Consider the following 10,836-nt stretch of genomic DNA (forward strand, 5'->3'; position numbering starts at 1 on the left):
ATGCTTGCACCATTTCCATTATGGTTGTATATTAAGGTACCATGTTCATCTTCACAAAATTGGTTGACTAATTTGGACTCCAGAGCTGTGTTAAAAAAAAGTAAAAAACTCATCATACTGAGAAATTAAATATATTTTTAAAATTTGGATTATTTATATATGTAAATAACACACAAGTAATCCAGTACTGCTTTGAATTATTTATATGCATCTAAGAAGATTATTCCAGTCTCTCTGGACTGTGGCTTTTATTTGTCACAAATTTACAATCTGTAAATCCTCTGCGTGGTACAAAATACAACGAACTCACAAAGGTGTTCATCTGAACTTAGTAACAACTACTAGTTGGTAGTGTGAAAATAATGCTTACCTCGCTCACGTGAATAACCCAATGAAAATGGATTTTTTCCCAATGGAAATGAATAAGTAGAGTTTACCCCAGTGGCTTAGATTCTGTTTTCCAGTCCAGCAGATTTACATTGTGTGAGCACTTACCTTAGAAAGCTAGTTTAAGCAGCTCTTTTCCTACACTGTAGGGCACATCCCCCATTGGTGTGATGAGTCATTGCCCTATAACGTGACTCCTTAGAAGAAGGGAATCTGTATCTCTAGGTTCCTCTTACTTTGCACCTTGTAACCCGTCCTGATCAGCATCAGGACATAACTTATCTACAGTGATCCACCCCCTACCTTGCCCCATTCTGAGAAGCATCAGATACAATGCAGAATAAAACTGCAGTGAACGCACCTGGAAGAGTATTGAAGTCATCAATGAGATACATGTGTTCTCTGTCTGGATCTGAAGCAATCAGATTTAGTTCGTGCACAAACTCAACCTGTGTTGGATCTGAAGTATTTACAATTCCTATTGCATACATTTCGATGTTTGCTGCATGAGCCTCTCGAACGACAATATCTAGTTTTACAGCTTCTCTCTTGTCGGTTTGGCCATCTGTTAGCACAATAGCTACTTTTCGCACTCCTGTTCGAGCACCAAAAAATCCTTCCTGAGTTGCTTTACGGATAGCAGTTCCTGTGTAGGTGCCTTCTCCCATGTACTGCATTTTTCTAATCGCTTGCTTAACATCCTGCTGAGTCGTATACTTGTTGAGACCAAATTCTAGCCGAACTTCTAAACTGTATAACACGAGGCCAATTCTGGTAGCATTTCTGCCTACGGTTACTCTGTCTACTAAAGCAGTTACAAAGTCTTTGATAATCTCAAAATTTTCTGGTCCTACACTCTCAGAGCTGTCAATCACAAATACAAGTTCCATAGGAATTTCCTTACATTTTATACCACAACCTGCAAAGGAAAAATAAAAAAAAAACAAAACAGATCATGATGACTTGACTTGGTATCCTTTTGGAAAGGAGCAAAATGTAAATATAATGAAGACAAAATAGAATCTGAAATCAGAGATTTCCTGAGTACTTACCACATATCTCTTTAATTAATTTAATGATATCTTCTCTCTGGATATGGAAAAAAACCCAGAAAAATATTTTACAATGTGCTTCTTTTGGATGAGGTACAATACTGACACTACCAAAGATTTTGTTTATAATGAATATCTGTGTCCTACAGAGACTTACAGAAAATCTTACTGTTTAACTTTCAAACCTGACTTTTCAAGCTTGGAATGAGTTCTGTATTTTACAATGAACGATTTTATATGGTATATAAGAATCATTAACACCTTTATCTAAAAAAAATAATTACTGTTTTTGTAAATAAAGTTTTGTGTAATTTGGTTCTCATTAAAACCTAAAGTCAAAACCCATTCATGTTTTAGCATTTGAATAATGTGGGTATTGCTTTTAAATGTACTGGGAGTGGAGAAATAGACCTAACTTCAGGAAGTGTATTTCTCATAGTGAGCAGGCATATGACAGAGTGCCAACACAGAATGGAATTGGGATTTGTGAACCCTAGTGTACCTGGCCCACTGCATTACACAGCTTTCATCAGCCAAAAAAAAAAAAGCTGCCGCTTTCCGAGCTATCTGTTCAGAGAAGTGACAGCTTCCGTGACATGTAACCAAAGTGTTTCTCATTATTAGAGCAATCATTTGTTATATTTTTTGAAGTGTATGACTGGACTCATTTGGTGTAGAGTCAGTCTTTCAAATACAACCTTTTGCTACTGCTGCTCAGCTTCCATCATAAAACTCAGTAGTATTTATATACTCACTGACTGACATGCTTTACTGAATTTGGGTCTCATGTAGTTTGGGCTTAGCAGAAATATGAATAGGTTTATAACATGATAGTCCATAACAGATCTTTGCTCTTTAGACTCTTAAATACTTCTAAAAAAACTTTCCTGCAGCAAGTACACACCTGGGTTATCTAATGCCAACTGGGAAATAACACATAGGAGAAAAATACCTAAAATCACCAGGAACTTCAAATTCAATTTCAGCATAAAGTAGATGTGAAAAAGTCAGAAATCTTTCCATAGTTTCATTCTATATTATTTCTGAGAGAGCTTCTAGTCAGAAAGCTCTCTCAAAAATAATTAACACAGGATACATTTAATCTGATAGTATCTTGTATTGTTTATATCTTGCTGTAATGGGATTTAAATAATGGAATTTGCTTACCGTTAGGCCTTGCTCTCCCTTTGGTCCAGTTTTGCCCTGTAACAGTGATTGTTAATTAGGCTACTGCACTTAATAACAGAGTTCAGAATATGACTTCATCAATACCATTCTTAGAATAATATTTGGCCAAGAAGAACTTTGGCTAGAAAAAGTAGCGTTCTTGTGATATTACCTTGTGCATGCAGTATCTACAACGTCCTGAGATGGTGAGGTTTTTACGGCAATTGGATGACCTTAAGTCTCCCACTGGCTCACTGATTGTCAGTTTACATTAGAAAGGGAGAATCTGTGCAAAGCTTTCCTGTCTACCATGTTGTGTTTGTTTTTTTTTCTCATGAGACTGTATACCTGCCTGACACCCTGGAATGATCAGAATTCTGCTTCATCATATCTGAGTCTAATAGGGCCAGTGTCAGGGTGAGAACAGCAATGGTGTTTATGTATCCCTACTTCATAGTATGCAAATGTCAGAGTAGAAAGGCACCACATTTTGCTTTCCAGCTTTTGGGGACCTGCCCATCAGCAGAAGTTTGCCTCTCTTCATCTGTTCATCAGCTTTGAGGGAAAGTCTGAGCTACAGTTACTTGGTAGCCATGGAATATAATTGCATAGCTTTGTCTTAAAACATGGCAATTGTCTTTCACTGCCTTAAGAAAGAAACCACATCTGTGGCAGGTGGGGTATTTGGCATGGAAATGTCTTCTCTGTGCTTTTAAAGTTTTCATAGTTTCAGTTTCTTAAGTATTTCAGATTATATGTAGTTAAATAACAACACAACCCAGCTTTTTTTTTTTTTTTTTTTTTTTTTTTTTTTTTTTTTAAGCAGTTTAACAAAACAGACATGATAAACCTGAGTTACTTACAGGTTCTCCAGATAAACCAGGGTCACCCACATCACCTTTTTCTCCTTTTTTCCCCTTTTCACCTGTAGCTCCTCGATCTCCCTTTAAAACCATGTTGGTAAGCAGACAGAAAGTAGAAGTCAGTTTTTATTACACTTTTCACATTTCTCTTTAGCTGCCTTTGTCAAATTCACCTTCAGCTTCTGATATGAGTTACAAAACTTTGTTAGAGATCATTCAAATCAATTGATATTTGTTAATTTAATGAATAACGTACAGTATTGTCTAAGCATTTTCATGGGAAGAAAATAGCTGAAGCAGTTTGAACAACAAATGATCTCCAACAAGTACATGCAGACAGAGGGGTTTCATGTGATATTGCATGATGGAAATTGTTATCTATGTCTGAGAAAAATAAGATAACAGTAGGGAAATTGAGAAGAAAGGCAAGGACGTAGTTGGAATTAATAATAGGAATATCATCCTGAGAAACCTTTTAGCCCAGAAAGGGTGTTTGGAATAGCAAACATGAATTAGTACCTCCTAGTTTGATTTTTAGTAGGCAGTGGGACTTTGTACAGCCTTTCTGAGCCAATGTGATCACATCCAAAACCTGATTCCAACCCACATTTCCCTTTTTCTTAACATTGATGTAATCCCCAAATTCTGCATAGTGGGTGAATAAAAGAAAGGCAGTGATGTTAAATCTAGTATCTGTATTTCTTCTAATTGCAATAGAAGATAAGCCTCATATGATGTTATAAGAAGCAACACTGAAGGAGATGCTGCTATAAAATATTAAAATGGTCATGTGAATGACTGGGGTTTCCCCAAATCCCCATTCTCTTTTCACAGAATTCAAACACCTTCAATGGGAGCTGACTGTAATGAACATTTTCAGTATGTTGGCTTCAGTGTAGGACATTATCTCTGATTTAGATATCATACCTTCTGTCCCAAAAGCCCCTCTCCAGGGGGGCCTCGTGGTCCTGGCATTCCTTGAATTCCTTGTTCCCCCTAATGATAATCCAGGTAATGATATTAACCCTTTGTAATAATTCATCATGCATTAATTTTAAATGTTCAAAGAGAAAGTGTTTCAAACTGCATTTTAACAAGTGTCTTGAGGCACTTGAGACAATGTAGAAGCTTGCTTATATTTTCTCAAATACTTCATCGGTATGTCTTCTCTGAAGATATATAATATTGAAAAAACACATGATTATTATTGGTTCTAATTCTCCTCTTTCCTCCTTCCATCCGATTTTATTCCTTCTCATTCCTCCTTTCTTATTTCTGTGTTTTGAATCTGTCTCATCTGATCTATGCTTATTAAGTGCATATTACAGGGAAAAAAATACACATAGATTCAGGATGGAGACTCTTTCTCTACCATAGGTGGTAGTTCATGTAACTACTTCCAGCTGTCTCCATGGGCATGAGAGCTGGGGAAGAAGGAATGCTGTTTTTAATTTTGCAATGCTATTTTTCACTGATAAAAGGATACTCCTGCTTCCTCGTCCCTCAATACACACACTCTTGGGCTTGTTGTTTGCAGCAGTAGAAACAGAACATACTCTGTAGGTGCTCATGTTATCCTCTCATTTTCTAGCCTAAGGCTAGAAAAAACTATAAGAAACAATGTGAAATCTCCTTAACACTGTGAGGGTCACTTTGACCACTCAACACAGGTTAAATATTGAAGACACGGAGTCTTTTTACCTTAACTCCTTGAATACCTTCACCTGGAGGTCCCAGTGAGCCAGGTGGCCCTGGGCGTCCTATGGTTCCCTAGAGAGAAATCCTGGATATGTTAAATACAATATTCATAATAAAAACACACAAAAATTGTTATAGTACCATGTAATTTCCTGTCCATCCTCTACCAAATTGATGGTTATTTATAAGTAGCAAGAATAAGATTGCTCTAGCTGACAAAGACTTTTTGTCCTTTATCAGATGATTAAAATCCAGTTTATACTTCAAAGGAGTCACTCAGGGCTTAAGGCTCATTGAACATGAATCACCTTGCAGGTAGAGATTGCAGTGAAGGATGGGTTGTATTGGTGGGACATTTGGAACTGATTTAAATTTAAGAGAGGATTATTATTGTTGTGTTATCTTTTATCACCCTTGAGCTTACACAGTAAGACCTATAGACATAAATAATAATATGGCATTACAAATAAACACTTTTTGCTAATTTATAAGCTAGTTTTTAAAATAACTTGAGAGAAAATGTTTCTGTTCCGTATGTTCATCATAGGAAGCAATAAAAACCCCACATAACACAATATTAATTTTATACCTATATTGCTATTCCAGTATCCCTGCGTGAATTCTCATTTTCCTCTTCTGTAAGGATCCTGTGCACATGCCAGTCCTTGGGACTAGCACTGGCTGGGGAAGTGCTTCACCACTGCTTAGCTGTGGACCTAACTATCATGCCAACAGGAACTGAATGTCTGGGACCAATAAACCACATTGTACAGGTAATACATTATTATGTTGCAAAATCTTTGCATTTGACCTTGTTCAGTTCATTTACATTTACAGTTACATTCTAAACCTGTTCTTTTTATTTATAGTAGACTTTTAAAGCTGAGTTGTAGGAGCATAAGAGTTTCCAATTTGGGAAGTTTCATAGTGTAAATTGCTTTTTATAGTTACAATTATTTCCAGGCCTTTGCCATTATGTATATTATAATTACACAAATAATCCTTTTTAAAGGGATTGTTCATCATATTGGTCATTAGATGATTACTGATTTAATTTATACGGTAAAAAAGATGAATTAATTCTAGAAGAACTCAACAGTATGCTTGAAGCTGTAACTAATATAGGCAAGACATGAGTGCTTGCCAAGCCATTAGATCTGACTAAGGCTAGGTCTGAAGAAATTTGTGCTACTCAATTGCAGCTAATGTCTGCAGGAGGTAAATGTTTTGTCACTGATTTTCACTGCAAGTTTTTCACTTTATAATTTATCGTATGCAACAGGAAAGCCATGGTTTATGGCTACTCACCAGAAACAGTTTTTATTTCCTACAAAATAAAGACACTATATTCCTTAGTTATCTTATTTATCAGATTGATTGTTTCTAGTGAAGACAGAAACCATGTAGATGTGTATGCATGAACATACATTTTTATACTATGCTTTTTTGTCTTTTTAAGAAAATAGTCAATGGGAGTCATAGTAGTTTAAATGGCTTACTTTTGGTCCTGGCAGGCCTTCTCCTGGGGGACCTGGGGGACCAATTGGTCCTCTACTGCCGGGATCACCCTGGAAGTTGATAGTTTAAAAAATAAGTAGGGAGTATCAGAATTTAATTTATCTCTAGAATTCCCAGCATTTGTTGTTCTCAAAGAGAGGAGAATTATTGAACAGCACAGTGCAAGTCTAAACAATGCTAACCCATGAATACTGCAAGCAGCCCAAGACAGTTATTGGGGATAAACAGTGGCTACTGGTCTAAACATATTCAAGACATGTATAGTCAATTATGCAATAGTTACACAGGAATTACAATTCCCATATCGTAAAAGGAACTCCAGGTTCCCCAAGCTAGAAAAAAATGGTTTTGCTTGCTGCCTGAATCAGACTCTATGTTCACATTGGCACTGTTCTAGCTTTTTTCCTATCAGTGCCTTCAGATAGCTAGGGGTTTGAGCTGAGTGGAAAAAAGCGTGTACATCCTTTTAAGAGACATCAAGCATGTTTAAATAGCTGTAGTAAAACCTTCAGTTGCCTGCAATCAGCATCAGGATGAGTTCTGAAGTGAAGCTGGAAGATCTTCTATGGGATCTACCTTTTATATACTGATAAGTAAGTTAAACCTGGATTAAAAAGGTGTCTGACTGTGACCTATGGGTAGGAATTATATCTGCATGAAGACATGTATGTATGTACACACATGCATTTACTTTTCTGTAAGTTAAGGTCTGTACCTTAGGTCCTGGTAGTCCAACTCCATCTGGGCCTTGTTCACCAGGAATCCCAGGAAGGCCTGGCAAGCCCTGAAATTATATGTACAGACAGAATATTAATTTAATTTATGGCTATATTGACTACATGCTTTTTTAACTTTAGTATGGTAGTATCTTGAATATATTGTCTCTTAGTGGGATCACTGTGGTCTACAGTTGGTTAAATTCTACTCTGATAAGCCAGAAGTGGTGTCAGTGGCATTTCCATGTGTATTGCATGTCATGCAGGAGGCTTGCGTGTGTTTGAAGACAGAGGAGTCTGATCCGGAGAGGCAGGTGCAGAAGCAGTTCTGCATCAGATTACACAAAAATATCAGGAAGCATTATAAATCAAACTCCAAATTCCATTTTGACATTCATTAATTTTTATTCCTCAGTGTGGCAATTGCATGCACTTTTGCTGTTGCCTTTAGCACAGATAAATGCTAGTATATCACCAAATTCCCTGACTCTAGCCATCAATCTTCCTGGGACTTCCTCACTGCACGGGCAGGTAACTGCTGGGGCTGGTGGAGCACACAGTTGGGCAGACTAGCTGCATGAGGCCAGTGCTGTACATGTGCAAGGAAGGGAGAAGAAGGAGCCTTTTATTTTTGTATCCTTTTTGCAAGGATTGGTCGTATCTACCAGTAAGACCTCTGTAAAGGGCTTTAAGGTAGATCAACCAAGTCTTTACCATGCCTTCAACAACCTGATGAACAGAACTGAGGACGGTTTGCTCTTCTGGCTCTTTGGCCGGTCGTTGCTTTGCTTTTTCAGTGGTTCTGGATGACAGTGTTGCACTGAGTTCACACGCATGTACATGGACAGCTGTTTAGCTGGGCTATAGTCTCCTGTTTGGTTGGGCAGAAAACAGTATCCTACATCAAGATATTGAGGGAACTGATTGAAGCATCAGTGATACTACAGAAAAAAAAAGCTCCACTTGGAAGATGTTACAGTGTGTAATCAGGAGGAGTGGAGGAAGACATGGAAGGTCTCGGACTATTTCAGAGGGAGATTTCTTTTTCCTTTTATGCTGAAAAGCATTTCTACAGTTGAGGAGGCTTTTTATGCTTTTAGACTAGCAAATCTTTCCTACCATGGCAGCCATAGAATCTAATCACTTTGCTGTAGCATCTTTTTACTCCCAATTCACATTAAAAAAATTGCCTATAAACTTACAGTTGGGCCGGGATAGCCATCTCCTTTTGGCCCAAAGGGCCCGGGGGGTCCTGGAAGACCTCGGTCACCCTGATGAAGGCAGGAAAAACAGCTGAGGTGAATGCCACTGCAATTGTTAGCAGGCAATTTTCCATGAAACTGAAACTTTGGCAAATACAGTGTAAGTTGGTTTTATCTGTCTATCTGCTAATTTATTTTGCTATGTGAATGATTATTGTAGGTTATTAATCCTGGACTAAAACTGTAATATTTAATAGTGCTAAGGATTTACAGGACCTTTCACTTCAAAGTTGCTAATTTGAATCTTTTTAAAGAGCTCTGTCTGTTGTCGTTTGTGGCCTACATATAAGAAGAAATTACTTCAGTCACATTCCCCATATGTTTATCGTGATTACTATTATTCCAGCTTTGGGAGAATTATCCCAAATTGACAGACAGCCAGAATTCTAGCATGGGAACTGAATTACTCAGTAACTACTTTACATAATTTGTATAACTGAGGATAGATAAACTGCTGCAGAGACTGGGAAAACTCTGTATAGCTTCTTCACATGCTGTAGGCGTAGTGAGACAAAGGATGCAGGGCAGGGGACAACAGTGGTTTGTGAAGGCAATTTAAATATGTTGTTTTCTATTACAGGGTTCCTTTCTGGTTTTGTTGTTTCAAAACTGTATTTTCCTATAATACTGTGGAACCCCATTAAAGCTATTGAGTATAACAGGAGCTTCCTATTGGAGATGTACAATTAAGCTCCTTTCATGGATCCAGATAGCTGGAGTATCTCACAAACAGATTTACCAGGGAAACTAAGAGGACTTTAACCCTCCTAGCCATACTGGATTGTGCAGTGAGTTGCTCAGAGTTACAACTGGATGGATGATCAAGATTGTGTTTGTTCCTGTAGCTACCCAAAATACAGGCATGCATAACAGTGGCAAGCAAAGGCCCATGCACAAATAATTTTTTTAGAAAAGACTGTAGAAGTTTTTACCCTGTACAGCTTTGTGCAGATGTGTGTCAGAGTGAGGCAACGGCAAAACCACTAATACTGAGAAAGACAGCAAAAAGTGAAGAACACAGTCGCAGAGACATGCAGTGTCACACAATTGAAATAGCTTTGGGAGGCTCAAGGCTGAGGGAGAGAAACTTGTGACTCTGAGCGAAGGACCTGCTTCCTGTTGGTTGGTTCCTGGTAGATTCTCAGAAATAGGACGACATGCAGTTCTCTGAATTAACTGGACTGTACCAGAAAAGTATGTGATTCAATCATCATCTCCTCCTGATGAAAATAAATTTAAGGATCTCAAATTCCGCTAATTGATCAAAAAGGGATAAGAGATTGTTACGTTTCCCATGCTTCTGTTACTGTGTTCAGTTCACTCAAAGAAAAAGGGCTATACTCAAAAATACCGTCAAATTCACTAAGTAAAATGAAAAAAAAGGGGGAGGGGGCGTTGAGAAACATGGTTTATATGTCTGAAGTTTCTTGGTGTTCAGACAAAATCAGCCCTGGAATGAAGAACGGCTTACAAAAATTAAATCTAGGTAACATTGAGGCAATACTAGAGGAGTGCTAGAGGGAAGTTCTTAGAGATTAGCTACTTGTTTGTGTTCTTCTTCCACTACTTAAGGCATCTCTTCTCACATTGCCAGTTTGGCCCGTGTCCTGAGATCTTTCTGGAGTCTGTGGATTAGCCTGTGCTAAAATTAGGAATGAAGCAAAGGAGCCTGTCTGAGAAAAATTAACTCTGCTTGACAGATAGGCTGTTGTAAGCACATAAGTCAGATGTTCTCTCTGTAGTCACTCCTTATCAATTAAAACCAGTCATTTTTCTCCTGGTTCTCTGCCATGTGAAAGCTTGTTGTTCATGGAGTCTGGAAGATTGACCATCCATGGTTTTCTGGCTCTGCAAAACCTTACACTCTGCCAGTGTTGTACAACATACACGTTAAGAACTCGAACACTTGGCCATCCTAGGCGATTTGCTGTTGCTTCACTGAAATCCTGCCTTATTTTACAGTTCTATCAGAAATTAGTTTACCAATTTAGGAGCTACCTTTGCCCCAGGAAGCCCAAAACCTGGTTCTCCAATTGGTCCAGCAAGACCGGGTAACCCAATGTCACCCTGCAATGAAGAAAATATATACTATAGTTACGTATTTTATTAAACAGCAGTCACTGACTGTGTTTTTGTATTTCTGTTTATATAAAAAAGATTATATATATATTAA

General features: G+C 37.9%; 1 protein-coding gene across 1 annotated transcript in view; it reads right to left on the reverse strand.

Moving 5' to 3' along the window:
- Positions 1-10,730, reverse strand: part of LOC104464724 (collagen alpha-1(XXVIII) chain-like) — a gene marked incomplete at both ends in the record, with an annotated part of 13,372 nt that extends 2,642 nt beyond the window's left edge. Inside the window, 11 exons of the mRNA XM_010077540.1 lie at positions 9-85; positions 749-1,306; positions 1,440-1,476; positions 2,607-2,642; positions 3,470-3,550; positions 4,397-4,465; positions 5,171-5,239; positions 6,667-6,735; positions 7,401-7,469; positions 8,604-8,672; positions 10,647-10,730. Coding sequence (XP_010075842.1) covers positions 9-85; positions 749-1,306; positions 1,440-1,476; positions 2,607-2,642; positions 3,470-3,550; positions 4,397-4,465; positions 5,171-5,239; positions 6,667-6,735; positions 7,401-7,469; positions 8,604-8,672; positions 10,647-10,730 — 1,218 coding nt within the window. The remainder of the gene's footprint in view (positions 1-8; positions 86-748; positions 1,307-1,439; positions 1,477-2,606; positions 2,643-3,469; positions 3,551-4,396; positions 4,466-5,170; positions 5,240-6,666; positions 6,736-7,400; positions 7,470-8,603; positions 8,673-10,646) is intronic.
- Between the last annotated feature and the right edge of the window lie 106 nt (positions 10,731-10,836).

The sequence above is a fragment of the Pterocles gutturalis genome, unplaced genomic scaffold, assembly GCF_000699245.1.
Source record: "Pterocles gutturalis isolate BGI_N339 unplaced genomic scaffold, ASM69924v1 scaffold53878, whole genome shotgun sequence".
Taxonomy (NCBI): Eukaryota; Metazoa; Chordata; class Aves; order Pterocliformes; family Pteroclidae; genus Pterocles; species Pterocles gutturalis.